This window comes from Barbus barbus (genome assembly GCF_936440315.1).
Source record: "Barbus barbus genome assembly, chromosome: 27".
Lineage (NCBI taxonomy): Eukaryota > Metazoa > Chordata > Actinopteri > Cypriniformes > Cyprinidae > Barbus > Barbus barbus.
In genome coordinates this window covers 30,001,768-30,027,184 of record NC_136755.1, presented here as the reverse complement: position 1 = coordinate 30,027,184, position 25,417 = coordinate 30,001,768, and the positions used below count along the sequence as shown (strand labels likewise).

General features: G+C 38.4%; 1 protein-coding gene across 2 annotated transcripts in view; it reads right to left on the bottom strand.

The window, feature by feature from the left end:
• Positions 1-2,902: 2,902 nt before the first annotated feature.
• LOC306847318 (F-actin-uncapping protein LRRC16A-like) overlaps positions 2,903-25,417 on the bottom strand; it is a 30,173-nt gene continuing 7,658 nt past the window's right edge. The window contains exons 7-37 of one of the 2 annotated variants that reach the window (XM_079381205.1): positions 22,547-22,617; positions 22,393-22,466; positions 21,576-21,651; positions 21,410-21,498; positions 21,204-21,298; positions 20,436-20,522; positions 20,231-20,316; positions 19,762-19,839; positions 19,576-19,652; positions 19,382-19,486; positions 18,811-18,880; positions 18,634-18,715; positions 18,445-18,544; positions 17,171-17,225; positions 16,924-17,096; positions 16,773-16,841; positions 16,596-16,689; positions 14,166-14,264; positions 13,865-13,993; positions 9,755-9,901; positions 9,500-9,675; positions 8,749-8,836; positions 8,535-8,660; positions 7,584-7,650; positions 7,274-7,512; positions 6,116-6,231; positions 4,830-5,106; positions 4,347-4,395; positions 4,077-4,235; positions 3,694-3,834; positions 2,903-3,459 (exon numbers count right to left, since the gene is read on the bottom strand). In XM_079381205.1, the coding sequence (XP_079237331.1) occupies positions 3,299-3,459; positions 3,694-3,834; positions 4,077-4,235; positions 4,347-4,395; positions 4,830-5,106; positions 6,116-6,231; positions 7,274-7,512; positions 7,584-7,650; positions 8,535-8,660; positions 8,749-8,836; positions 9,500-9,675; positions 9,755-9,901; positions 13,865-13,993; positions 14,166-14,264; positions 16,596-16,689; positions 16,773-16,841; positions 16,924-17,096; positions 17,171-17,225; positions 18,445-18,544; positions 18,634-18,715; positions 18,811-18,880; positions 19,382-19,486; positions 19,576-19,652; positions 19,762-19,839; positions 20,231-20,316; positions 20,436-20,522; positions 21,204-21,298; positions 21,410-21,498; positions 21,576-21,651; positions 22,393-22,466; positions 22,547-22,617 (3,455 nt within the window). In that variant the 3' untranslated portion in view covers positions 2,903-3,298. Of the gene's footprint in view, positions 3,460-3,693; positions 3,835-4,076; positions 4,268-4,346; positions 4,396-4,829; positions 5,107-6,115; positions 6,232-7,273; positions 7,513-7,583; positions 7,651-8,534; positions 8,661-8,748; positions 8,837-9,499; positions 9,676-9,754; positions 9,902-13,864; positions 13,994-14,165; positions 14,265-16,595; positions 16,690-16,772; positions 16,842-16,923; positions 17,097-17,170; positions 17,226-18,444; positions 18,545-18,633; positions 18,716-18,810; positions 18,881-19,381; positions 19,487-19,575; positions 19,653-19,761; positions 19,840-20,230; positions 20,317-20,435; positions 20,523-21,203; positions 21,299-21,409; positions 21,499-21,575; positions 21,652-22,392; positions 22,467-22,546; positions 22,618-25,417 lie in introns of those variants that run through there. The other variant, XM_079381206.1, reaches the window with a different exon arrangement.

Sequence of the window (25,417 nt, the reverse complement as noted above, 5' to 3'; positions counted from 1 at the left end):
CGCTCCTGCCTGACTCTGGCCCCGGGCCCCAGTTACTGTGGTCTAGAGCCGCCCCTGCCTGACTCTGGCCCCGGGCTCCAGTTACTGTGGTCTAGAGCCGCTCCTGCCGGCCCCGGGCCCCAGTTACTGTGGTCTAAAGCCGCTCCTGCCTGACTCTGGCCCCGGGCTCCAGTTACTGTGGTCTAAAGCCGCTCCTGCCTGACTCTGGCCCCGGGCCCCAGTTACTGTGGTCTAGAGCCGGCGCTCGTGCTCGAGTTCAAACACCGTTGCTGTAGTAACGCGGACGTGCGCGCACCTGAGGCTAAACATGTGAGTAAATCATCTCTTTTCCATCAAGTTCATCTTCACTATACGGTCATTAATAAAGCGAGAGAAGTGTTATTTCAGTTATTAAACACATTCAACACGTTCAGAGCCGATTTAGAGACGAACTGTGTCTGTTTACGGTGTTTAGAATCAAATCAAGCCGTTTATCTGAAACATTTCCTCTTTCTGTGGTTTTAAATGAATCCCACCCTGGCTCTGCGGCTGCTCGGCTCCATCCTGGGCTCCTTCTCCACCGGCGTCATCTCCGGCAGTTGGCCCCATGGTGTCGGTGGTCCCATCACCACCATGGCTCCTCCCGCCATCGACTCCGCTGTGGGCCGCCATCCTGGCTGCTCCTGCTCCGGGCTCCTCCCTGGCTCCTCCCACCCTCCACTCCCCCTTGGACTAATTTTTTGGACTGTTTTTGTTTGTACCCATTTTCCTTTGCCCGGCTCCCTCCTACTCCATGCCCGCCTCCTGAACCCCCACCCTCCCCCCTCTATTGGTCTATATTTTTTTGGCGCAAAAACACAATAAAAACATGATAACATAATAAAAAAATATGATTTTTGAACATTTAAAAAAACGGAGTTATCTGTTTTTGCAAATAAACCCTTCATATATATATATATATATATATACACAGGTTAATCTAAAAAAAATTTAATATTGTGAAAGTTCTTTTTTGGTAACTTATTTCAAAAAGTTAAACTTTCATATATTCTAGATTCAGCGATCAGCATATATATAGTAAAGTTTGTATTAATTTTTATAATGTTTTCAGGTTTAATTATTTTAGCCAGCACATCAAGTTAAACTAAATAAAAATGACAAATGCTATCTTGGAAACTAGCTGAAATAAGATTTTTATATTTTGTTTTATTTCAGATATTTCACTGTTTTTACAGTGTTTTTGATCAAACAAATGGTAAGCAGAAAAGACTTATTTAAATTAAAAAAAAAAGAAAAGAAAATCCACCAGCTTTTGAACAGCAGTGTATATATAATGAATAATTAGCCAAACACACACAAACACTGAGACGGACGAAAGACCTGGAGTTAAAAATGTGAAATAAAGCATTACTGATATTAAATAAAACTGCACAAACACACAATCGTTTGTTGGTTTGAAATGTGAACACTTGCAGTGTTTAAGATGAAGACAGTCAGCGCTGTGTGTGTTTGTGGGTTAGTTAGTGGATGATGCTGCTAGTTAATGTGAACGTCATGCATTACAAATCTGATTCTAACACATCAGGACTTGAAGAAAGGTGAAGTCAGTGAAGAGCTCTTTACTCACGGTCTTCAGTGTCTTCATCAAGCAGCGCAAGAAGTCGTCCAGTCCTCTGAAGATGCTCTCCATGACTGCGGTCCGATCCACAGCTGCAGGCATCCCTCTCCTCACGCTCCTCCTCTCCTTCATCATCATCATCATCACACCCCCGTAATGAGCCATCACCAGAGACAACACTCAATCACACACAGCAGCACTCCACAGCTGGACTCACAGACGCAGAACCGCATTTATTCAGATCAGATACATGAAGAATGCATTATTAATCAGATCCAGCCTAAACACAACATCTATTGTTCCTGTTGCTCTATACAGATAAAATCACACTGAACAGATCCAAACACACTCATACAGTGCAGGACCAACACTCTCACTTTGAGTGAAGTTCACAAAAACAGTTCAAGAAACAGCATTGAATTAAACATGAACTTCTGTGGAAAATCTGAAATATTCTTTACACTGTTTGGTAGATACTGAAGGATTATAAGAACATACTGATTTAAAAAAAAATAATGACTTACATTTGTATATAATACACAAAGGGTTATACTAAGATTTTATACTTGCTTAAAACATTTCTAATTAATTATTGTGATCGTTTCATAAAGGAACTCTAGATCAGAGCTTCTCAACCGTGCTTATACACTTAAAAATTGGTGAAATACATTTAGGGCAATAACTGTTTTATTAATTTGAATTAATTGCTCCAGTATTTCTACTGTAATTTTGATAATGCTGATTGGTTTCAAACTTTTTTTATTATCAGAAACCGGAAGAAGTGTTGATATATTAAATTAAAAAGCTATTAACTCTGATTTAGTATTTAAAATTATTTTATTTATTTTATTATAGTTCACTAAAATCATAAAAAATAAATATTTTCATTACTTGAAAAAAAAGAGCATAAAAAATGTAACCTTATTTTATTTCATCTAGTTTCCAAGGCAACATTAAAAATGCATTAAAGTTTCCATTTTTGAATTAAAAATAAAAATGAATAATAATTAAAAAATATATATACTAGTGCTGTCAAATGATTAATCGCATCCAAAATAGAAGTTTTTGTTTACATTATATATATGTACTATGTATTTATTCTGCATATATAAATACACACACATACAGTAAACATTTTGAAAATATTTACGTTTATACATTTCTATATTCATATTCTTATATTCTTATATATGTATTATATTATATATTTAATATATAACCATAACACATTTTTCTTAAATATATACATGCATGTGTTTGCATTTATATATATATATATAATAAATATACACAGTACACACATATATATTAAGTAAACAAAAACTTTTATTTTGGATGTGATTAATCGCAAGTAATCGTTTGACAGCACTAATATATACACATTTTGAACAAAAACTAATAAAAATGACAAACAAAACTTTGTCAGTTCATCACTAAAACTTTCAAATTTATATGAAAACAAAAAAATATAAAAATAAAAATGAATTCAAAATATTTTATAACTATAATCTTAATTATGCTAAAATAACACTACAGGGAGGATAAATATGCATATTGTTTTTAACATATAATATTTCATGTATAATTTGAATTTTATAAATTTTGACAGGCCCCGTGGTTGAGAAGCACTGATCTAGCTCACAAGCGGCATACTTAACATACAGGTTTAATTAGAAATTATTTATGCTAAAAAAGAAGTGATCAGGAGAGGTGATTGGCCGGAGCGGTGGAGGGGAGGGACTTAGAGCGCTGGCGGTCAGTGGCGTCGTCCTCGGGGTCAGTGCTGGAGTGGACACAGGAGATGGAGCGACTGACCGTCAGTGTGTGTGACGTGTGTGAGTCGAACTCAGGAGACTCCAGAGCTGCACACGGAGACAATATATTATACAAACAGTCTAAAATAACTCAATCAAACTGTCTATTTACACTGACTCCGCCCACTAACGTGTGATTGGGCTAGTCAACATCATAAAAAAACGGCTGTGAATCATCAGCTCCAGTGCCGCTGTCTAACTAAAAACACCCAGAAAACATTCTGGAGAACATTCTGATATGAAATCAACTTCATGACAGTAGAGAGGAAATGATGAACTCACGGGGAGGTGAGTTTCCGCCCTCTGTTCTGTGAGTGACAGGACCCGGCTCCGCCCCTTCTGCGATGGACAGCAACACCCACGGGCACAGGGGCGGGGCCGGCAGAGCAGGGGATTCTGGGACACGAGCCAGAGGAGGAGGAGCTGGACAACAGAAGACATGATGAAGAGTGAGTCAGATGTGTGTGTGTGTGTGTGTGTGTGTGTGTGTGTGTGTGTGTGTGTGTGTGTGAGAGAGTGTGTGAGAGTGTGTGTGTGTGTGTGTGTGTGAGTGAGAGAGAGAGAGAGAGAAAGAGAGTGTGTGTGTGAGAGAGAGAGCGAGAGAGAGAGTGTGTGTGTGTGTGTGTGAGTGAGTGTGTGTGTGTGTGTGCGTGTGTTTTACTCACTGATGGAGTCAAAGGAGCTGGGTTGGGCAGACAGACGGCAGGAGTCTGATGTGGGTGTGTGTTCTGGAGTGTGTTGAGGTGTGTGTTTGAGATTGTTGGCTGCAGGTTCATCTCGAGTGTCCTTCTGCGCTGCTGGTGTTATGTGTCCATGATCTCGTCCTGCTCAATCACAGATTGTACAATCATAACAGCTAGAGTCACATGAGAGTAAATTAAGTCATCAGACTCACACACACACACACACACTCATACTCTCTCACACACACACACCTTCATCAGGAGCTTCAGCTTTGGCTGCTGCGGCTGGAGAAACACCTGCCTGTGAGTGACACACATCATCATCATCATCATCATCATCATCAGTGCTCTCAGACAGAACAATCACTGATGATGATAAATAAATGTATAAAATAATAATACTTTTAAAATATTTTATTTCAGTTAATGTTTATTTTATTTCAAGTATTGACTTTTTTATGGGTTTTAGTTTTAGTTAACAATAATAACCCTGCTGCTTACTCAAACAAATGAATTAGAGGAACCATCTACAACATACTACAATAAAAAAACTAAAAGTAAACATTGTCTTAATTAATCAGCAGTAAATCAAGTCAAGTCACCTTTATTTATATAGCACTTTTAACAAGCAGCTTTACAGTATTAAACAGGAAATAGTGTGTCGGTAATGCACAAGAACAATAATAAACACTCAAAGACTCTTATTATACGGTTCACAGGACGTCTGAGCCTCACCTTCTTGCGTTTCTCTTGTTTGGCTCGTATCTCGGCCAGTATGTCGTTACCCAGCATCTGTACTCCCATATGCCGCCCCGTCAGCGGACTGCTGTGCTTGACACCCTCCTGCGCGTGACCTTTGACCTCAGGTGCCGCTGCAGGGACAGGGGTCACGGCCGGTGCGGGGGGAGGGGCTTCTGCCTCCGCTGGTGCCGTGGGGCTGGTGGGCGTGGCTTGAGCAGAAGGGCGGTGCTTGATGCTGCTGAAGAAGCCGCTCAGACGAGAGTCTCTGGGCCTGCAGACAGAACGAGGGTCAGGACTAGGGCTGGGAATCAAGAACCACTTCCATTTTAGAACCGGTTCCAGATTTCTAAGAAAGATGTTAAAGAGACAGCAGCCTAATAACCATGTGCTGCTGTCATTAATGTTAATCAAAGAGCAAAAGAAAACCATTGACTGAATATCTTTCGTAACTTTAATAAGGATTAATCTATTTTATTTATGAAAAGAAAACTGTAGTGTTTTTAAAGTTTGATTTCAATTTCTGTACCTGAAATTTGTTCACTTGTATTTATTTATGCTGTTGCTAATTGCTACTTGTGTAAACACACACAATATGTGACCCAGGAGCAAAAAAACAGTCATGAGGGTCAGTTTTTTTAAAATTGAGGTTTATACATCATCTGAAAGCTGAATAAATAATCTCTCCATTGATGTATGGTTTGTTATGATAGGACAATATTTGGCTGAGATACAACTATTTGAAAATCTGGAATCTGAGGGAGCAAAAAAATCTAAATATTGAGAAAATCTCCTTTAAAGTTGTTCAAATGAAGTTCTTAGCAATGCATATTACTAATCAAAAATGAACTTTGATATATTTACGGTAGGAAATTTACTAAATATCTTCATGGAACATGATCTTAATATCCTAATGATTTTTGTCATAAAAGAGAAATGTATAATTTTGATCCATACAATGTATTGTTGTCTATTGCTGCAGATATACCTGTGCTACTCATGACTGCTTCTGTGCTGCAGGACACATATAGTGTTGGAATTTGATATTAGTGTAGATGTTTTTGCTGTGTTTTTTTGTTGTTAAAAGCACAGGCAAACTTTGCTAAGTGTAAAAGGCCTAAGTGTTCTTGCTCATGTTATTCAGATGCAACAGAACACTTTGTAAAAAGACAGAATAAGTTTGTTTAACATCTAAATGTTTGACTTTATCAGATTTGTTAATCTGATGCACAGAATCTGAATCAGAATCAGTGAAATGCAAGCGTCACAGTCTCAGATCTCACCTCACGCTGACGTTAGTGATCTTCCTGAAGAAGAACTCCGGCACACCCTCGTCCAGCTGATCCACAGAGCTCCTCCCATCCACTTCCTGTGCAGCGCCTCTGCTGATTGGCTGATTCTGACAACCACATCCAAACAACAGAGATCAATAAACCAGTCGTTCTGAACAGATGATTCACTTCCAAACGCATCTAAAACCAAATATTTAACTCCCATCCAGTCAGGTCAGTATTTCTATAGCACTTTTTACAATACAGATTCATTCAAAGCAGCTTCTCATTAATAAAACAGGAAAATAAGAGTGTTAATGTTACAAAAATGATTAATTATGAAATTTCAAACTCAAACACTCGTGACTTCAGCTGTAAAGAAGCTAGTGTCATTATTCAGATCATTTCAGTTCAAGTTTGGTTCTCATCCAGTGATTAAAGTTAAATCAATAATATTACTGAATATGAATCGTCTTTTAATTCTTTACTTTTTATAGACATAATAACGATCTGTGGAGCTCATTTATTCCATCCTTTGCTAATTAAAAACTGAGATAATACGATTTTGACTGCTATTTTTAGTATTTATATATTATGACAGATTTTATTATTATTTTTAATTAGCTTTTATTGTTAAAATTTCCAATTTAAGTCTTTTTCTGTAAAAACTGAGATATAAGATTTTTGACTTATTTTTAGTATTTATATATTATTACAGCATTTATTATTTTGAATGAGCTTTTATTTTACATTTTTCAGTTTTCATTTTAATTTTGCTCAGTAAAAACTGAAATAATATTCAATAAGCTGCAACAGTTTGAGTGTTATTTGACTATTATTCATATTTTATAACAAAATTTATTTTTAATTAGCTTTTTTTATTTTCATTTTGACTTTAGGTTTTAACAATTTTATTAGTCGCTTCTGACATTTTTATTGCCATTATTTCCCCCCCCCCCCAATATTTCTATTTAGCTGTACTTTTGTTTCGGTTTTAGATTTAGTAACTTAAGTATTTAAACATACATTTATTTCATGGCAAACTTCAGCTTAATTCAGCTTCGTTTCAATGACTAAAAGCATTTTGAAATAGTTTCAGTTTTTCAGTGATTCTGTGGTAACTGTATTGAACTGATTTAATCAGATGCAGTCTGTGTTTGCGTGTCTTACAGCGGCTCTGCTGGGTTTGGATTTCTTCGTCCGCCGCGGCCTGTATTTAGTGACGTGCTGTAGAGTGGGCGTGTCTTCTGTGGGCAGGTCGCTGAAGCTTATTGGCCGAGGCTGCTGTAGCTCCGCCTCCACTTGGGGCGGGGTCACTGACGGTGGAGGGGGTGGGGTCGGGGAGAGGGGCGGCGGCGGGTCGTCCACACAGATGTCCTCTAAAGCCTTACACAGATCAAAGCCCAGCTCTGACACACACAGTTTAATCATCAGTAAATCAGAAACACTAATTATAACTCAAGAAGTGATCAACACGTACCGAATGCGGCGGACATGGGTCTGAACATCCGACTGTGAATGCTCTTCCTCTTGGCTTTCTGTGTCTGCTAGAGATCCAAACACACACAGATTCATCTGATACGCTCGTGAATATTCATACATACAGCACAAACATAGTGTGCTTGTTGTTTTTGGTGCTCACGATCACATTGTAGGAAACCATGTGTTCCACAGGAGTAAAACACTTCAAATTAAATTATAAAAATGCAAAATTAAAACACAGTTATAATCAATCAATCTATCTTAGTAAAAATGTATTCTCATGTTAAGATCTTCAGCATGTATAATTGTTTAGGGTTTCCCAAACCGAAGTTCATGAGTTATAGCTAATATTTACTTAAATCATAAAAATGGCTAGTTAAAATAATTATAAAATAAAAATAATAAAATAATAATAATAAAATAAAAAAATATTAAATCATAAAAACATGCTTTTTAAATAAAAACAAAACAAAATAAAAAATACTTTACAATATATTAATAAAAACAAAACAATACAATTTTAATACAATAAAATGCATATTTTCTATTAATTAATTAGTTTGTTTTTTACTTAAAATTATGCATTTTAATTGTGCATTTTGTGATTTAATGCCTCTTTATTATTTTTTACTTTAAATTAATTATATCATAAAAAAGCCAAATTAAAATAAAAAAACTTTAAATAAAAAACAAATACTTGCTAAAAAATGAAATAATAAAAATGCGAAATATAAAATTCAATAAAAATAAAAATAGCACATTCTGAACGTCTCCATTTGTCCTCCACAGGCAAAAGAAAGTCACACGGATTAAACGATGACTTAAAATCACCCATGAATCTGTGGATTCTCTTTTACACTGAAAAACATATGGTGCAGGATTTGCAAACCTTAACTTTAAAAAATCTTTTTTTTTACAGTGTGTGTTTCTTCCCTGTGTGAGTGTGTACCTGTGGTTTTTGTTCTGGTTGTTGTTTCATGTTGACCATCTGTATTTCTTCCTCGTCTATAACTTCTGTCTCCTGTGAGTCGTGATGCAGCAGCGGCTGCTGCCCTCTCCTGCTCAGATGACCCACCTGACACACGCACACACACACACACACACGTGAATTAGACACACACGTACACTGTGATAAAGTGTAGTTTTGTGAATGCAAATCTCACCAGTGTTTGCTGAGAGCGAGAGAGAGACTGTAGGATTTCATCAGTGATGTAATCAGAGAGACTTGACGCCATACTGAGCTTCACCTCACTGAACACACACACACACACACACACACACACACACACACACACACTGTTTGGCTCTCAAAGTGACTCTGTGGGATCCAAAATTAAGCAATAAAGATCCTGAGGATAATAAGATTGTCCATTCAGGTCAAATTAAAATATTTGAAAATAAAAACAAATAAAACACTTACAAAAATAAATGCTAATTTAAAATACATAATTAATTTTTTTTATAATTAAATGCAAATAAAAAATATATATATATTTAACAATAAAAATAATTAAGTGAAAATTACTAAAAATTAAATAAAAAATGCTAAATCAAAATGCATCATTTTAAAATAAAACTAAAAATATTAAAAATAAAAAGAATTAAAATAAAGAACTGATTTAAAAATAAAACACTAAAAATGAATTAAATCATAAAATGCGAGATTAAAATGCTTAAAGTTCAAACAAAAAATTAAATAGCAAAAATTAAATAGAAAATTTTTTTTTTTTAAAAATCAAAATACAACAGTTTACTAGCATGCCATGTCACCATTAGCTGACATCAGAGAATCATGAACATGTGAATGTGTTGTTAAATTACTTAAATATTGACTTCAAGGGGTTCATCTGACATTTGTGAATCCCTGTGTTAACCCATAATACTAGTGTAAACTTGAGCGCAGCCGTAGCTGACCTGATCTTATTGATGATGTCGATGGCCGACTGCTCCAGCAGCGTGGAGGTGATGAAGGCTTTCGACACGCTCGTCCTCCCCTCGCTGGCACGCAGAAGATCTTCACGCAAACGCGCCTGCTGCATGATGTGAGGACACACGCTCTGAGCCGTATCCAACATGGACACCAGCAAACCCTGAACACACACACATCAGAGTGTGTTTCTCAGCCGGTCAGTATGATGGTGATGTGTGTGTGTGTGTGTGTGAGAGTACCTGCAGCTGCTGGTCTATGAGCGTGCTGATCTCTCCTGCCACTGAACACAGTTTCTCCTGCACCTGCTGCACACACACACCTGCTGACCCATCACTGCCGCCCGCCGCTTGCCCGCTTGAGCGCAGGTGATACAGACTGCGCAGCAGCTACAGACAGAGACAAAACTAAGCTTACATACTACAGCCCTACATTGCAATCTAATAACTTATGAAGGGCTGGTTCAACACAACCATGAGACAAACTGAATGTGAGCAGAGCTTGTTTGTGTACATTTGAGTATGTTTGGAGCGTGTTTATGTTTGAGCATGTTTGAGTATGTTAAAAGTGTGTCTGAGTACATTTAGAGCATGTTTGAGTATGTTTAGAGTGCGTTTGGAGCATGTTTGTGTATGTTTAGAGTGTGTTTGAGTATGTTTGGAGCATGTTTGTGTATGTTTGAGCATGTTTGAGTATGTTTAGTGTATGTTTGAGCATGTTTGAGTATGTTTGAGTATGTTTAGATTGTGTTCGAGTATGTTTAGAGTGCGTTTGGAGCATGTTTGTGTATGTTTAGAGTGTTTGAGTATGTTTGGAGCATGTTTGTGTATGTTTGAGCATGTTTGTATATGTTTGAGTATGTTTAGAGCGTGTTTGTGTATGTTTGGAGCATGTTTGTGTGTGTTTGAGTATGCCTCAGAATGTTTGGAGTGTGTTTGTGTATGTTTAGAGTGTGTTTGAGTATGTTTGGAGCATGTTTGTGTATGTTTGAGCATGTTTGAGTATGTTTAGAGTGCGTTTGGAGCATGTTTGTGTATGTTTAGAGTGTGTTTGAATATGTTTAGAGTGTGTTTGAGTATGTTTGAGCATGTTTGTATATGTTTGAGTATGTTTAGAGCGTGTTTGTGTATGTTTGGAGCATGTTTGAGTATGTTTAGAGCGTGTTTGTGTATGTTTGAGCATGTTTGTGTATGTTTAGAGCGTGTTTGTGTATGTTTGAGCATGTTTGAGTATGTTTAGAGTGCGTTTGGAGCATGTTTGTGTATGTTTAGAGTGTGTTTGAATATGTTTAGAGTGTGTTTGAGTATGTTTGAGCATGTTTGTATATGTTTGAGTATGTTTAGAGCGTGTTTGTGTATGTTTGGAGCATGTTTGAGTATGTTTAGAGCGTGTTTGTGTATGTTTGAGCATGTTTGAGTATGTTTAGAGTGCGTTTGGAGCATGTTTGTGTATGTTTAGAGTGTGTTTGAATATGTTTAGAGTGTGTTTGAGTATGTTTGAGCATGTTTGTATATGTTTGAGTATGTTTAGAGCGTGTTTGTGTATGTTTGGAGCATGTTTGTGTATGTTTGAGTATGTTTAGAGCGTGTTTGTGTATGTTTGGAGCATGTTTGTGTGTGTTTGAGTATGCCTCAGAATGTTTGGAGCTTGTTTTGTGTATGTTTGGAGTGTGTTTGTGTATGATTAAGCATGTTTGAGTACATTTAGAGTGTGTTTGAGTATATTTGGAACGTGTTTGTATATGTTTGAGAATGTTTACAGGGTGTTTAAGTATGTTTGAGTACGTTTAGAGTGTTTGAGTATGTTTGGAGCGTGTTTGTGTATGTTTAAGCATGTTTGAGTACATTTAGAGTGTGTTTGTGTATGTTTGAGCATGTTTGAGTATGTTTAGAGTGTGTTTGAGTATGCATTATTACAGCCCTACGTTCCAATCTAATAACTTATGAAGGGCTGGTTCAACACAATCATGAGACAAACTGAACGTGAGCAGACCTCATGCTGAGGATGTCTTCAACCAGAAAAACAATTAATAACTGAAGCACATCATGTTTTTAATCTTCTGTCAGGGTTTGTGTAATACAGTTTTTTACAATTATTTTTGCACTATTAACAGAACCTTAATGTCATTTTTTAAAACTCTAGACACATAATTCACAACTGATGATCAAAATTCACATTTTTCAAAATATTTCACACTTTTTTCAAATGCTTGGCTACAATACACATAAACCAAAGATCTTTTGTTCATTGAGCTAAAATCACCGGTTCCAAATGACACAACTTAACATCAAAGTATTACTATTTCAAAATAGAGCCCTGCCCGGGCCCGATGGGCCCCGACTTTTTTACGCCTTCGGGACAATTTCCACGTCATAGTTCAGATGCGGGCCGGGCATCGGGCCTGTTTTGGGTTTCTCCTTATTTTTATATTGTAGACATCCATCGATTAGTGATGAAAAATGCCGCGACTGAGAGCAGCTCGATGGTGTTTAGTGTCCCGCAGCAGCAGCTGAATAGTTCTGTGTTCAAATGCATGCAATAGACTAAAGCTTGCTGCAAAACCCCAGCAAACATAACCATGAATGTGTCTGCGGGAAATAGTAAGGAGATATTTGAATTATTTACTACTAAACTAATGTTTTCTGAGTCTGTGTCACAAGGATGAAGTTGCTGATCCTGTCTCCTCATTAGACGTGCCTTTAGAGAGAAATGCATCTTTATTGATTATGATTAAATAAATGATTATGATTAAATTATGATTATAATAAAGTTTTTGTTTTCTATTTTTTTATTTGGTTAAGTGATAATTTAAAGCTTTCTATAGATATATTTATCATGTCTGTGAGGCATGTATTCTCTCAGCTGAAGCTCCTGTTCTCGGGTCGGCTCGGGTCGGTAATTCTGATGAGCTGTCGGACGCGGGCCGGGATAGGGCCTAAATTTGAGGCCCGTGCAGGGCTCTATTTCAAAACTCCCACATCACATCTGAATTGAGTGTTTATTCCTTTCATTACAATGATCTAACTATCAATTGATACAAATGTTCAAATTGCTATGTAACTGTTGCATTACTCTTGAAGCATAGTTTTTTTATGGAAAATGATGAACAATATTAAATTTATGAAAGTGAATTAACAGAGGACTGAGTATGTTCAGATATGATCAGTTTCAAGATTCCTGTTGTTGGGTGAAAAAAAAAAGAAAGTCTATATCATAGTTATCAGTAATTGCTTTTCCTACTGTAAATGTCTTTTTAGAGGGTGATAGAGCTGGAAGCTGATATGAATATGAACCATTCATATTTTTGGATAAGGCAGGCTTTACTGTAACCTGGCCATGACATGGAGGAGAGTTTGAGAGCCCAGCGGTTGAGAGGGGCCCAGAACGATGTTCTCTGTGGGGCCTGACCACCCCACACTGAATATGATTTTGAGGGGCCCCAGAGCAAAATTAGTGCAATGGGCCCAGAATTCCTAGCGACAGCACTGAGTGCAATCATGGTTTCAGGCCCATCCACAGTTTGTATTTACCCCCATACTCCCCTTTTCTTACTGTAACCCGACTAAGGAGATTGGAAGGTTTTCAATAGGCTCCTCACGAACAAGTCCCTCTTCTCCAGGCCATAGATGATGTGTGCAATGACATCACAGGAGACCAATGTCAGGCCTGTATTTGCCATCATAGAAGATTTTTTTCAAGATGTTTACGTAACTAATGAAAACATCCATTATGATGTGGATGAGAACCTGTGGCCAAATCCACAAGACAGGGTTGATAAAAACATAGTGCAGTGAGGGACACTCCAGTTTACATTTTACTGTAGGCCTAATGTAGTTTTTTCTTATCTTTTTTTTCTTATTTAAAGTTTTTTGAAAAACCTGTTGTGTTGATTATGTCATAAATCCTTTTCAAATTTAGTTTAATGATTCCAGTGTCTGTACTTTTCTCTCTAGTCTATTGCAATGATGCATGAATGTGAACCATAATGAAAGCTGCATCAGTGTTTTGAACAGCTATATTTAATGATTGTACTAAAAACTAAACAGTGAACCTATGAGTATCTTGTGTGTGGGTGATCTAAAGTAATGTTCCTATGATAATTCATAATAAATTAGTATTTTGAACCAATGCTTCTGCAGATGCAAGGCCTCTTTAAAGATATGAACGCAATATGCAAAGTTTTGAATACTGGATAGCCTGTGTTACAAATAATGACTGTTTTGAGTTTTGTGTCTAGAGTTTTGAAAAATGACATCAAGGTTTCATTATTAGTGCAAAAATGATTGTAAAAAACTGTAATATCAGCGTCATATGAACCCATCAGCCATTTATGGTGTGTGCGTGTCTCTCACTGTTGTGGAGTTCTTGGCATCTCTCATCAGGTTCTCGGCCGTCTTCATGTCCTGCTGAACTCTGTCACTCGTGCTGAAGCGCAGAGAGTTCAGCTGATCCTGGACCTGCACACACACCTGCCCCATCACCTGCACACACACGCACACACACAAGAATGAACACACCACTGACAGAGGCATATGCTCTGATATATGATCCTATCAATCAAATAATAAACACTGTGTTTTCAGTTATGGTGAATGCTGAGTAGATATACTGTACATCCCATCAGCCACCTGCTCTGCAGATATGATCAGTCACCTGTTGTGTTGTGCTGGTGACAAGGCCCTGCTGCAGTCTGAACGCCTGCTCCTGCAGGTATCGCCTGCTCTCATGGTTACGCAGCAGATACTGCTCCATCTGCACACACAAACACACAAAGCATCATGGGAGGCACATCACAGGAAAAAAGAGCTTCTGGGAGTTTGTGTATTTTTAGAGTGTGTTTAAGCATGTTTGGGCATGTCTGGAGATGGTCCTCACTGCAGAACACAAGATCCAGGTGGCGTGGTTGGATCTAGATCCAACTCCTCCCACCTTACATAGACCTAAACCTACCCGTCTCCACCCCCTGATTCCTAAACCCACCCATCTCCACCCCTAGATGTGGATCCATCCCCGCCCCTGGATCTTTTTTCTGCAGTGAGGGGCTACTGGCTGCATGTCTGTGCAAGTTGGAGAGTGTTTATGCATATCTGAGAATGTTTAGAGCATGTTTGTATATTTTTGGCGCATGTTCGTGTAAGTTTAGAGCGTGTTGAGTATGTTTAAAGCATGTTTATGTACATTTAGAGTGTGTTTGAGTATGTTTAAAGCATGTTTATGTACGTTTAGAGTTTGTGTATGTTTCAGAATCAGAATCGTTTAGAGTGTGTTTGAGTATGTCTGGTGTGTGTTTGTGTATATTTGAGTATGCTTGGAGCATGTTTGTGTATGTTTAGAGTGTGTTTGTGTATGTTTGGAACATGTTTGAGTATGTTAAGAGTGTGTTTGAGTATGTTAAGAGTGTGTTTGAGTATGTCTGAAGTGTGTTTGTTTATGTTTGAGTGTTTTGATTATGTTTGAGTTTGTTTAGAGTGTGTCTGTGTATGTTTGAGTATCTTTGGAGAGTGTTTGTGTATATTTGAGTATCCTTGGAGCATGTTTGTGTATGTTTAGAGCGTGTTTGAGTACATTTAGAACATGTTTGGTTACATTTAGAGTGAGTTTGTGTATGTTTAGAGTGTGTTTGAGTATGTTAAGAGTGTGTTTGAGTATGTCTGAAGTGTGTTTGTTTATGTTTGAGTGTTTTGGTTATGTTTGAGTTTGTTTAGAGTGTGTCTGTGTATGTTTGAGTATCTTTGGAGAGTGTTTGTGTATATTTGAGTATCCTTGGAGCATGTTTGTGTATGTTTAGAGCGTGTTTGAGTACATTTAGAACATGTTTGGTTACATTTAGAGTGAGTTTGTGTATGTTTAGAGTGTGTTTGAGTATGTTTGGAGTGTATTTGTGTATGTTTGGGCATGTTTATGTAGGTTTAGAGTATTTGTATGTATGCTTGAGCATGTTTAGAGTGTGTTTGAGCATGTTTAGAGTGTTTTTATGTATGTTTGAGCATGTTTAGAGTGTGTTTGAGTATGCCTGGAGTGTATTTGTGTATGTTTGGGCATGTTTGTGTAGGTTTAGAGTATTTGTATGTATGCTTGAGCATGTTTAGAGTGTGTTTGAGTATGTTTGTGTATGTTTAGAGCATGTTTGAGTACATTTAGAGCATGTTTGTGTATGTTTAGAGTGTTTTATGTATGTTTGAGCACATTTAGAGTGTGTTTGAGTATGTCTGGAGTGTGTTTATGTTTGAGTATGTTTGGAGCATGTTTGTGTATGATTGAGCATGCTTGGAGTGTGTTTGTGTATGTTTGGGCATGTTTGTGTATGTTTAGAGTATTTTTATGTATGCTTGAGCACGTTTAGAGTGTGTTTGAGTATGTCTGGAGTGTGTTTGTTTATGTTTGAGTATGTGTAGATTGTGTTGGTGTATGTTTAAGTATGTTTCGAGCATGTTTGTGTATGTTTGGAGTGTGTTTGTGTATGTTTCAGTATATTTAGAGTGTGTTTAGTGTAGGAGCCAAGCTTACTATTAAATTTTTCTATATGTTCATTTAAATATTAGTTTGCTGCTATATTGTTAATGTTGTTTATTTCTCTGAGTGTGTGGCCTCTATAGGTGTGAAGGGAAAATGTTTAAAAGGATATGCCACCCCTGACAGGAGGGTGGCACTGGTGCGAGAGCATACAGTCTTGCGACGTGTGCATGGAGTTAAGATGGCATGGTGCAAAAAACCTGCAATTAGCCTTTAAGTTGTTTGTTTGTTTTATGTTGCAATTCAAGCTAATTTTGGTTTAATAAACTTCAGTTATTGTTTGGAACAACTTCAACAAGTATTTCTGGATTTATTCATGCTACTTTGCACGCGTCGGATTATTGCATCAACACCTCCCATAGTGGCCAAGAAACAAGGGACAAAATTGGAAGTTTGAAACTTGTTTTTACCACTACATTTAGTTAGTTTGTGTATGTTTAGAGTGTGTTTGTGTATATTTGAGCATGTTTAGATCGTGTTTTTTTTATGTTTAGAATGTGTTTGTGCATATTTAGAGCATATCTTTGTATGTTTTGAACATGACTGTGTATGTTCGTGTTGTGTTCAGACCTTCATCAGGGCATCTTCAGTTTTCTCAGAGTTGTTCTTCAGAGCTTGCGCCGCATCTGTGATGGGAACCGGCATGAATCTGATGGTGTAATTCCTGCAGAAGATGAACGTCAAACATGACTGAACCTGATGATCAGGCACACACTGAATATGATGCTAAAGAAGACTCATACACACTTCTCCAGAGCAGCAGCCACATCCTGCAGGCCCTGAGCACTGACACAGTTACGGTCCCAGATCAAAGTCCTGAAATACACACACAATTAACGCTGTACATTTCTGTACTTGAGTGTGTACCAGACGATCCTGTGGTCGGTGTGTGCGGCACCTGAGTTTGGTGTTGATCTGCAGGGCTTTGGCCAGCATCTTCGCCCCAAAGTCCCCCATGCTGTTCCCGCTGATGTCCAGATGGGTCAGACTGCTGTTTCCTCCCAGCGCATTCAGCACCACTGACAGATCCGCCTTCAGCCTTGAGTCTGCCAGAGACAGAGACGCCAGCGGCTACACACACACAGTTAAACAACGTAGCCTACCCTGAGTGCAGTATTTCAAACATGATGGATCTACAGACTTACAGAATCCTCTTCCTGAATCATGTGCACCAGAGACACCAGAACCTGCCCGAGATTTCTGCACAGAAACACACACACATTCAGAATGTAAGATGTGTGAATTAATCCTTTTATTCATCAAAAGTGCCAGTGAAGACATTTATAATGTTATAAAAGACTTGTCAAATAAATGTTGTTCTTTTGAACTTTCTATTCATCTGTGAATCCTGAAAAATAAAATGTATCACGGTTTCCACAAAAATATTGTGCAGCACAACTGTGTTCAACATTGATAATAATCAGAAATGTTTGTTGATCAGTAAATCAGTATATTATTATGATTTCTGAAGATCATGTGACACTGAAGACTGGAGTAATGATGCTGAAAATACAGCTGCAGATCACAGAAATACATTACAGTTTAACACATATTCACAGAGAAAACAGCTATTAAAAATTGTAATATTTCACAACATCACTGATTTTACAATATGTTTGATCAAATAAATGCAGCCTTGGTGTGGAGAAGAGACTCTTTTCAAAAACATTAAATAAATTCTAAACCTTTAGATAAAAATGTCTGCTGAATGTATAAATGTAACTGTAAATGTATATTCTGCATCCTGTTTGCAACCTGTTTTTCTCTATTGATCTGTGAAGGTCACATGACATCTAAACTGAATCTATAGGGCCTTTCGCACCGCAGGAACTTTTTCATAGCACCCGAACTAATTGTGGAACTACCCACTTTTTGGCGTGTTTGCACCGCAGGAACTAGGAACGGTTTTAGATCCAGGAACTCCGTTTGGAGGAACTAAATTAGCTCCTACTTCAGAGTAGGGTCTAAAACAGTTCTAGGAACTATCCGTTACGTAAGTGTACGCTGATTGGCTAAACGCGTACGAAAACGCCCTCACCGGCCATGATTTAAAACACCGTGTGTATCATACTGAAAGCATTTATAAATGGCATTTACCTGAAGACTTCGTCTATGGTGTTTTGTGCTTCTATCACCCTCAATGAAATTTGAAATTGCAAGTTGTCGTTAGAGATTTCCGTAAGACACAACAAAAACACAGCTCCGATCACAGCATCCTCCATCCTCCTGTTGTTAACGTTGTTCTTCTTTGTTTACGTTGTTGAACGCCGCGTACAAATCACTTCCTAGTACCCACTGTCGGTGCAAATGAACCCTTACTGGGAAATAGTTCGCGCAAAATCGTCCTAGTACTTTAGTACTATACTTTTAGTTCTGGAACTAAAGCAGTGCGAAAGGCCCTAAAGCTGCAGAGTCTCACTTGGTTTTGATGTTGCTGAAGTTCCTGCCGATGGACAAGTGTTTGATGGAGCGGTTCTTCCCGAGCCACACGAGAAGCGTGAACAGATCCGAGTCCAGTCCTGAGACACAAACACAATAATCATGAATCAACACAACAGCTGACAACAAATCTGTGTGTGTGCGTGCATATATATATATATATATTAACCGTTGTCTGATATGTCCAGGCTGACGATGTTTGGGATCTCAGCGATACAACCTTCCAGAATCTGAGAGCCTGCTGAGCGCAACTGAACACAAGAACAACAACGTGTGAGGAACACACAACAAACACCAAACGGAGCAGTCACGGGTCAGAACGACAGCAGAAGGTTCAGTACAGTACCTCACAGCCGCTGATGTCCAGAGAAACATCTCGCAGGTTAGTGTTACAGGCCAGACCCAGGAGCAGCGCTCTGAAGACATCAAACATCAGAAGAACACCAATAGAATATCAGGAGATGATCAGAAGTACGTCAAGAGAACATCAAGAGAATAATAGGAGAATATCAAGAGAATATCAGGAGAAGATTAGAAGAACATCATGAGAATATCAGAAGAAGATCAAGAGAATATCAAGAGAAGATCAAGAGAATATCAGGAGAAGATCAAGAGAATATCAGGGGAAAATCAAGAGAACATCAAGAGAATATCAGGAGAATATCAAGAGAATATCAGGAGAAGATCAAGAGAATATCAGGGGAAAATCAAGAGAACATCAAGAAAATATCAGGAGAAGATCAGAAGAACACCAAGAGAATATCAGCATAACATCAGGAGAATGGGAGCAGCACATCAAAATAATATAAGCAGAACATCAGAAAAATATCAGCAGCACATTAGAAGAACATCAGAAGAACATGAGCAGAACATTAGCGTCACATGAACATGGTCTGGATGGACAGATGGAGACTCACTTGAGTCCTTCAGAAGGTAGTTTGGTTCCAGACAGACAGATGTTCTGGAGAGACAAAGCACTGCTGAAGAACTGCTTGAAGGAGGACGGAAACTCCTTCCCTTTCCTGCAGAACAGAACATCAGACTGAGACAGCTGGATCCAGCAGAGACGTCAGCATCTCTGAGTGTGTGTGTGTGTGTGTGTGGTTTGTACTTGTAATTGAAGACACTTCTGGCCAGGTTGAGAACGGTCAGGTGTTTGAGGGAACCGCGCAGCAGTGATGAACACACCTGAAGAACACACAGTTTGTCTGTCAGCAATTTGCAGTGTAACACACATGTCGTGTGTGATTGTGACGTGTGTGATTGTGATGTGTGTGTGTGTGTGTGTGTGTCTCACCAGGTCGAGGGAACAGTCGCTGTTGGACAGATCGAGTGTGTGCAGACGGTTGGACTGAGACAGGAAACTCCACAGGTGCTACAAACACAACAAACACATCAACACAACTTAACACACTAATTAAGTGTGTGTGTGTGTGTGTGTGTGTGCGCGTTTGTGTAGGTTTATATATCCTGGTGGGGACTTAAACCTGAATACACACAGACTCATGGCGACTCGTATCACAGTGGGGACCTAAGTTGAGGCCCCCATGGGTACAAAAGCTTATAAATCATACAGAATGAGGTTTTTTTTTGAGAAAGTAAAAATGCACAAAGTCTCCTGTGAGGCTAAGTTTAGGTGTAGGGTTGGTGTAGGGCAATAGCACATACAGATTGTACAGTATAAAAACCATTACGCCTATGGAGAGTACCCATAACCCACAAAAACCAACGTGTATGCGTGTGTGTGTGTGTGTGTGTGAACATACAGGTATGTCGTCTCTGAGGGTGTTTCCAGACAGGTTCAGGTGTGTGAGTGATGTTGAACCGAAACACTGAGCCAGAACATTCACACCTGAAACACGCATGCACACACACACACACACACATTAAGCACAGCACACAACAACTACTTTCTGTTATTGTCACGAAAATACAAATCATAAATTAATACTTGATATTGTGCGTGATCACCTTTAGCTGACATTGAGTTCTTGGACAGATCCAGCTGTTTCAATCCAGGTGTGAGTTTAGACAGTGCAGAACTCAGAACCACAGCACCTGTCAACCACACACACACACACACACACACACACACACACAATACAAAAAACTTAAAACTAAAACAGTATGGGTGTCAGTTCCCTCTCGGGGCACAAGGAGCGAGGAGACGTGGAGATTCCAAATATAACACTTTATTGAAATCCAAATCAAGAAACGAGCAGCTTGGGGGAGAGACGAACATAAATGACGTTCAGACCGGACACAGAAGCAGGGAAACACAGGGCTTATGAACATGGGGAAACACAGAGGAAGAACAGGAACAGGTGCGGACTAAATCAAACGGGCTTGGGACTAATTAACTAATGATCATAGGGAGCGAGGACAGGAACAGGAAGGCAAAATAGAGACACGAGAGAAGGGGAAAACAAGACACAGGACTGACAACGGGTTTAACAAACGACACCTATACTGTAAAATAAAATGCACTTTTTTATTTTACATGACATTGCATTTAACATATTATTCGCTACAACATCAATATATCTATTATGTTAATATTTTTATTTAATAATAACTATTAATTACTTGCAGTCATATTGAATGGGTCACAAACAGCGTGAATGTGGGCTATGATAAATCAAGTACATATTTTTTCTGCATGAATTGTCAGAAAAAAATGCAACTAGATATTCCCTCCAAATAGTTCAGCTCTAATATGTGTGTATTTGTGTGTTGTACCTTTGTCTTCGAGGCAGTTGTTGGCCAGACTGATAGTGTGTAACACTGAGTTTGGATTCTGACTCAATGCAGCAGCAAACTTCTGAGCAAAATCACTGAAACACGCAGTAAAATACAGTAAAACAGACTGTTGTGATAAAACAGGACACATGAATATACTGTGTGTGTGTGTGTGTGTGTGTGTGTGTGTGTGAGAGAGAGAGAACCTCTTGAGTCCAGTGTTGTCCAGGGTCAGTTCCTCCAGCTTGGTGGATCGAGACACAACTCTCAGTATCTGATCGCACAGATCTGCACTCTAAACACACACACACACACGATTAGTGTACGAGCACATCCTCTATCTGCTTCACATTTTCACACACACTCAGTCACCAGTTTAAAGTCCTTGATGGAGAGTTTGATGAACCACTGGTTGAACTCCAGAGCAGCAGTGATGGCCATCAGATCCCTGAGCACAACAACACAAACACAGCATGAATGAGCGCTCGATATACAGCGCTGGCCAAAATGATCTTCTGCTGGAGTGTGTCAGTAGGAAATATCAGTTTACATTTCCAAACATTCATTTAGACATTAATTATAATAATCCAGTGAGATTTTAGAGATCTGATCTGATCATCATCAGTCTGTCTGGAATAACATGAAGAAACAGAACAAATTGAGACTAAATCCAGAAGAACTGTGTCTCCAAGACGCTTCAAGAAACCTCCTGCAAAGCTCCTGAGAAACTCTGCTCAAGTGCACCGAGGACAAAAGCTGCCTTAAACACAAAGGATGCTCACAACAAATGTTGATTTAGTTTAGTTCATAGAAGATAGTTGATAAAGACAATCTATTTTTGACAGCATTTTTACACAAGTGCCTAAAACGTTTAACAGTACTGTAGCTTTGCAGGAGGTTTCTTGAAGTGTCTTCAGTTCTTCTGGATTTAGTCTGTTTCAGTTTGTTCTGTTTCTTCATGTCATTCCAGACAGACTGATGATGATAAAATCAGATCTCAAAAATCTCACTGGATTATTACAATTAATGGCAAAATTAATGTTTGGAAATGTAAACTGATATTTCCTACTGACACACTACAGCAAAACAGAAATTATTGTCTTAACACCATTTTTAGCTGCTGAAAATACTAGTGTTCTGATCATTTTGGCCACCACTGTATTAGCTGCAGCTGCGGTGTGTGTGTCACCTGTTGTCCAGGTGTATGAAGTCCTGCAGGCAGAGTTCCCGCGTGTCCTGGGACAGGTAGATGGTGTCCACGTCCTTCAGAGACAAACACAGAGCTGTGAGACAGACACTGAGACACAGACGAGATCAGACAGAGAGAATAGAGCTGTACTCACCCACTGCACCTCGTCTCTGTAGGGAACGTTCATCTGATCGCACACACACCAGTAGAGCCGTGAGAAACCCCCTGCAGCACCACACACACACACACACACACACAGGTTCACGAGAGCTACAGACATCTGTGAGTGTGTGAGAGAGAGTTCAAAATTCCATACTTTTCCAGACTCAAATTTCCAATCCTCTCAGTAGATTTTCAGACCATATTCAACATAAACGGTTCATACAGCATTATTTTCAGCTATATTTTTGGTATATAGTACAGTCATCTGTAAATATTTAAATTTTCACAGGGTTTTTCATTGATTTTGTCGAAGTGATAAAATACAGAGCCAAAAGTAACAAAAAAAGTGCAGAAGTGACAAAATTATTATTATAATTTAATTATTATTAAATTAATTTATAATAATAAAAATACAGACTTTTGCATGCACACAGAAAACTTTTTTGTACCCTCGAGGAAATATTCACATGTGCATGGGTATTTTCCACATGCTTACACATTACAATTTATAGTTTTATAAAACCTATTTTCTTTGTGCATCACTGCCATCTTACTATGAATAAAACGAGAGCATGGATGCATATGAATTTTTAGAGATGGCATTGTCCTATTTGCCAAGTTTTTTATTTAATTTGCTTAGTTTAATGGTTTCTCGTGCACACATAAAAGTCATGCACACATTTTTGCAAAAGTCCTTGAGGCTATGAAATATATATAGTTCAGTCATGAAACTCTAGATGACACAAGCTGAGGCGTTGTTAACGTAACTGATGATATTCAGAGAGTTAAACGACTTGGCACAAGCTGATTGCTGATTGGTTCATGCTGCATATGCAACCAATGAGCTTACTGCCTTACATTTATATGGCTGGCTAGCATTCACTTAAAGGTCCCATATTGTCAAAACTGAAATTTCCTGGCTTTTTTTATTATAACAGAGATCTAGGGGCTATGTAACTACCATATAAGTTTCAAAACAGTCAGTCCACCGTAAAGTGCACACAGCCTGCATAAAGTTGCTGTGTTTTTTCACGAGCCGCTGTGACTTCCGTAAAAATGTGACGTCCGAACAACTCAATCACCGCCTTGCACCTCCGGGAGAGGAGTAAACATTTGTAACTTGAGAATAGTGGATCGCCTAACACTATCAAAGACTAAGTCATTCGATCAGACAACGCGGAACCAGCCTTCGGACTCGGTGACGGTAAAGATGGCTTTAATCAATACACGATCGTTAGCAAACAAGACTTTTATAATCAATGACTTTTTTGCATCTCATGAATTGGATTTTATGTTTATGACAGAGACTTGGCTTAATATTGGTGAACTTTACCCCCTTATTGAAACATCTCCCTGTGACTGTAACTTTTTTAGTTCACCGAGGACTGTGGGCAGGGGTGGGGGAGCCACAATTTTTAAGAAGTATTTTAATTGCCGAATCTTATCTGTGGAGTGCTTTGCTAGCTTTGAGGTGCAGCTGTGTCAGGTGGATTTGATGTTTGTGGATGAGAGTTTTCTGATTTTTTCATTTCTTGTAAATCATCATCTTTTGATATGGACCTTGAAGAGTTAATTTTTTATTTTAACTCTACTTGTTCGATTGCTCCCTTGAAACTGAAATGCCGCAAAGGAAGAAATCAGCCTTGGTTAAATAGTGAATCGAGAGTTTTGAGACAAAACTGTAGGCAGGCAGAGAGAAAATGGAAACAAGATAAATTGCAAGTTTCCTATGAAATTTTGAGAGACTGTTTGAGGACTTATCAGAAATTTGTTAAGACTGCTAGATCAACATATTTTTCCAATTTGATTAATAGCAGTGCTGGTAGACCAAAAGTTTTATTTAGTACTATTAATAAGGTTTTAAATCCTATTGCTACTACATTTCCAGAGGTGTCTCCTGCAGTTTGCAATGATTTTTTAGAGTTTTTTATTACTAAGATTCAAAATATTCGCTCTAATATCACAAACTCTGGAAATGTTTCTTTTGTTGATCACTGTAATTTAGCTACTTTAACTAGTTTTGAGCCTGTGTCTCTACCTGATCTAATAGATATTATTTGTCATATGAAACCTGCATCTTGTTCGTTGGATCCGATTCCCTCATTTTTTATTGTGGAGGTACTGGACACTATTGGCCCATGTATCTAGTCTATAATTAACAGTAGTCTTATTAGTGGCAGTGTCCCATCATGTTTTAAACATGCATTGATTCAGCCTGTGCTTAAAAAAAAGCCTACTTTAGATCCTCTGGTCTTAACTAATTATCGTCCTTACCTATCTCTAAGCCTTTTCTTTCGAAGGTATTGGAGAAGGTTGTTTTTCATCAACTTTCTTCTTTTTTTAAAGCATAATGACATAATTCAGAGCACAGCACAGAATCTGCTCTTTTGAAAGTGTTAAATGATCTGTTACTGGCTGTTGACTCTGGAAAATGTGTTTTGCTTCTCTTGGACTTAAGTGCAGCCTTCAACACCATTGATCACACTATTTTGCTGAAATGTCTCGAGCAGTATGTTGGCATCAGGGGAACAGCTTTAAACTGGTTTGCATCCTATCTTGAGGGGAGAATGTTTTCTGTTGAAATTGATAACATCACTTCCTCCTCTGCTGCATGTACATGTGGTGTCCCACATGGATCTGTTTTAGGCCCTCTTCTGTTTTCTCTCTATCTCCTTCCTTTGGCTAATATTTTTCGTAAGCATCAGACTTCGTATCATTGTTACGCAGATGACATACAGCTTTATCTACCTGTTAAGTCTGATGAGAATACATCCCTCCAGCCATTATTTGACTGTTTGGGTGAAGTTAAAAGTTGGATGGGGGAGCTTTACATGCTAATGAGCTCAGCTCACTTCCCCTCTCT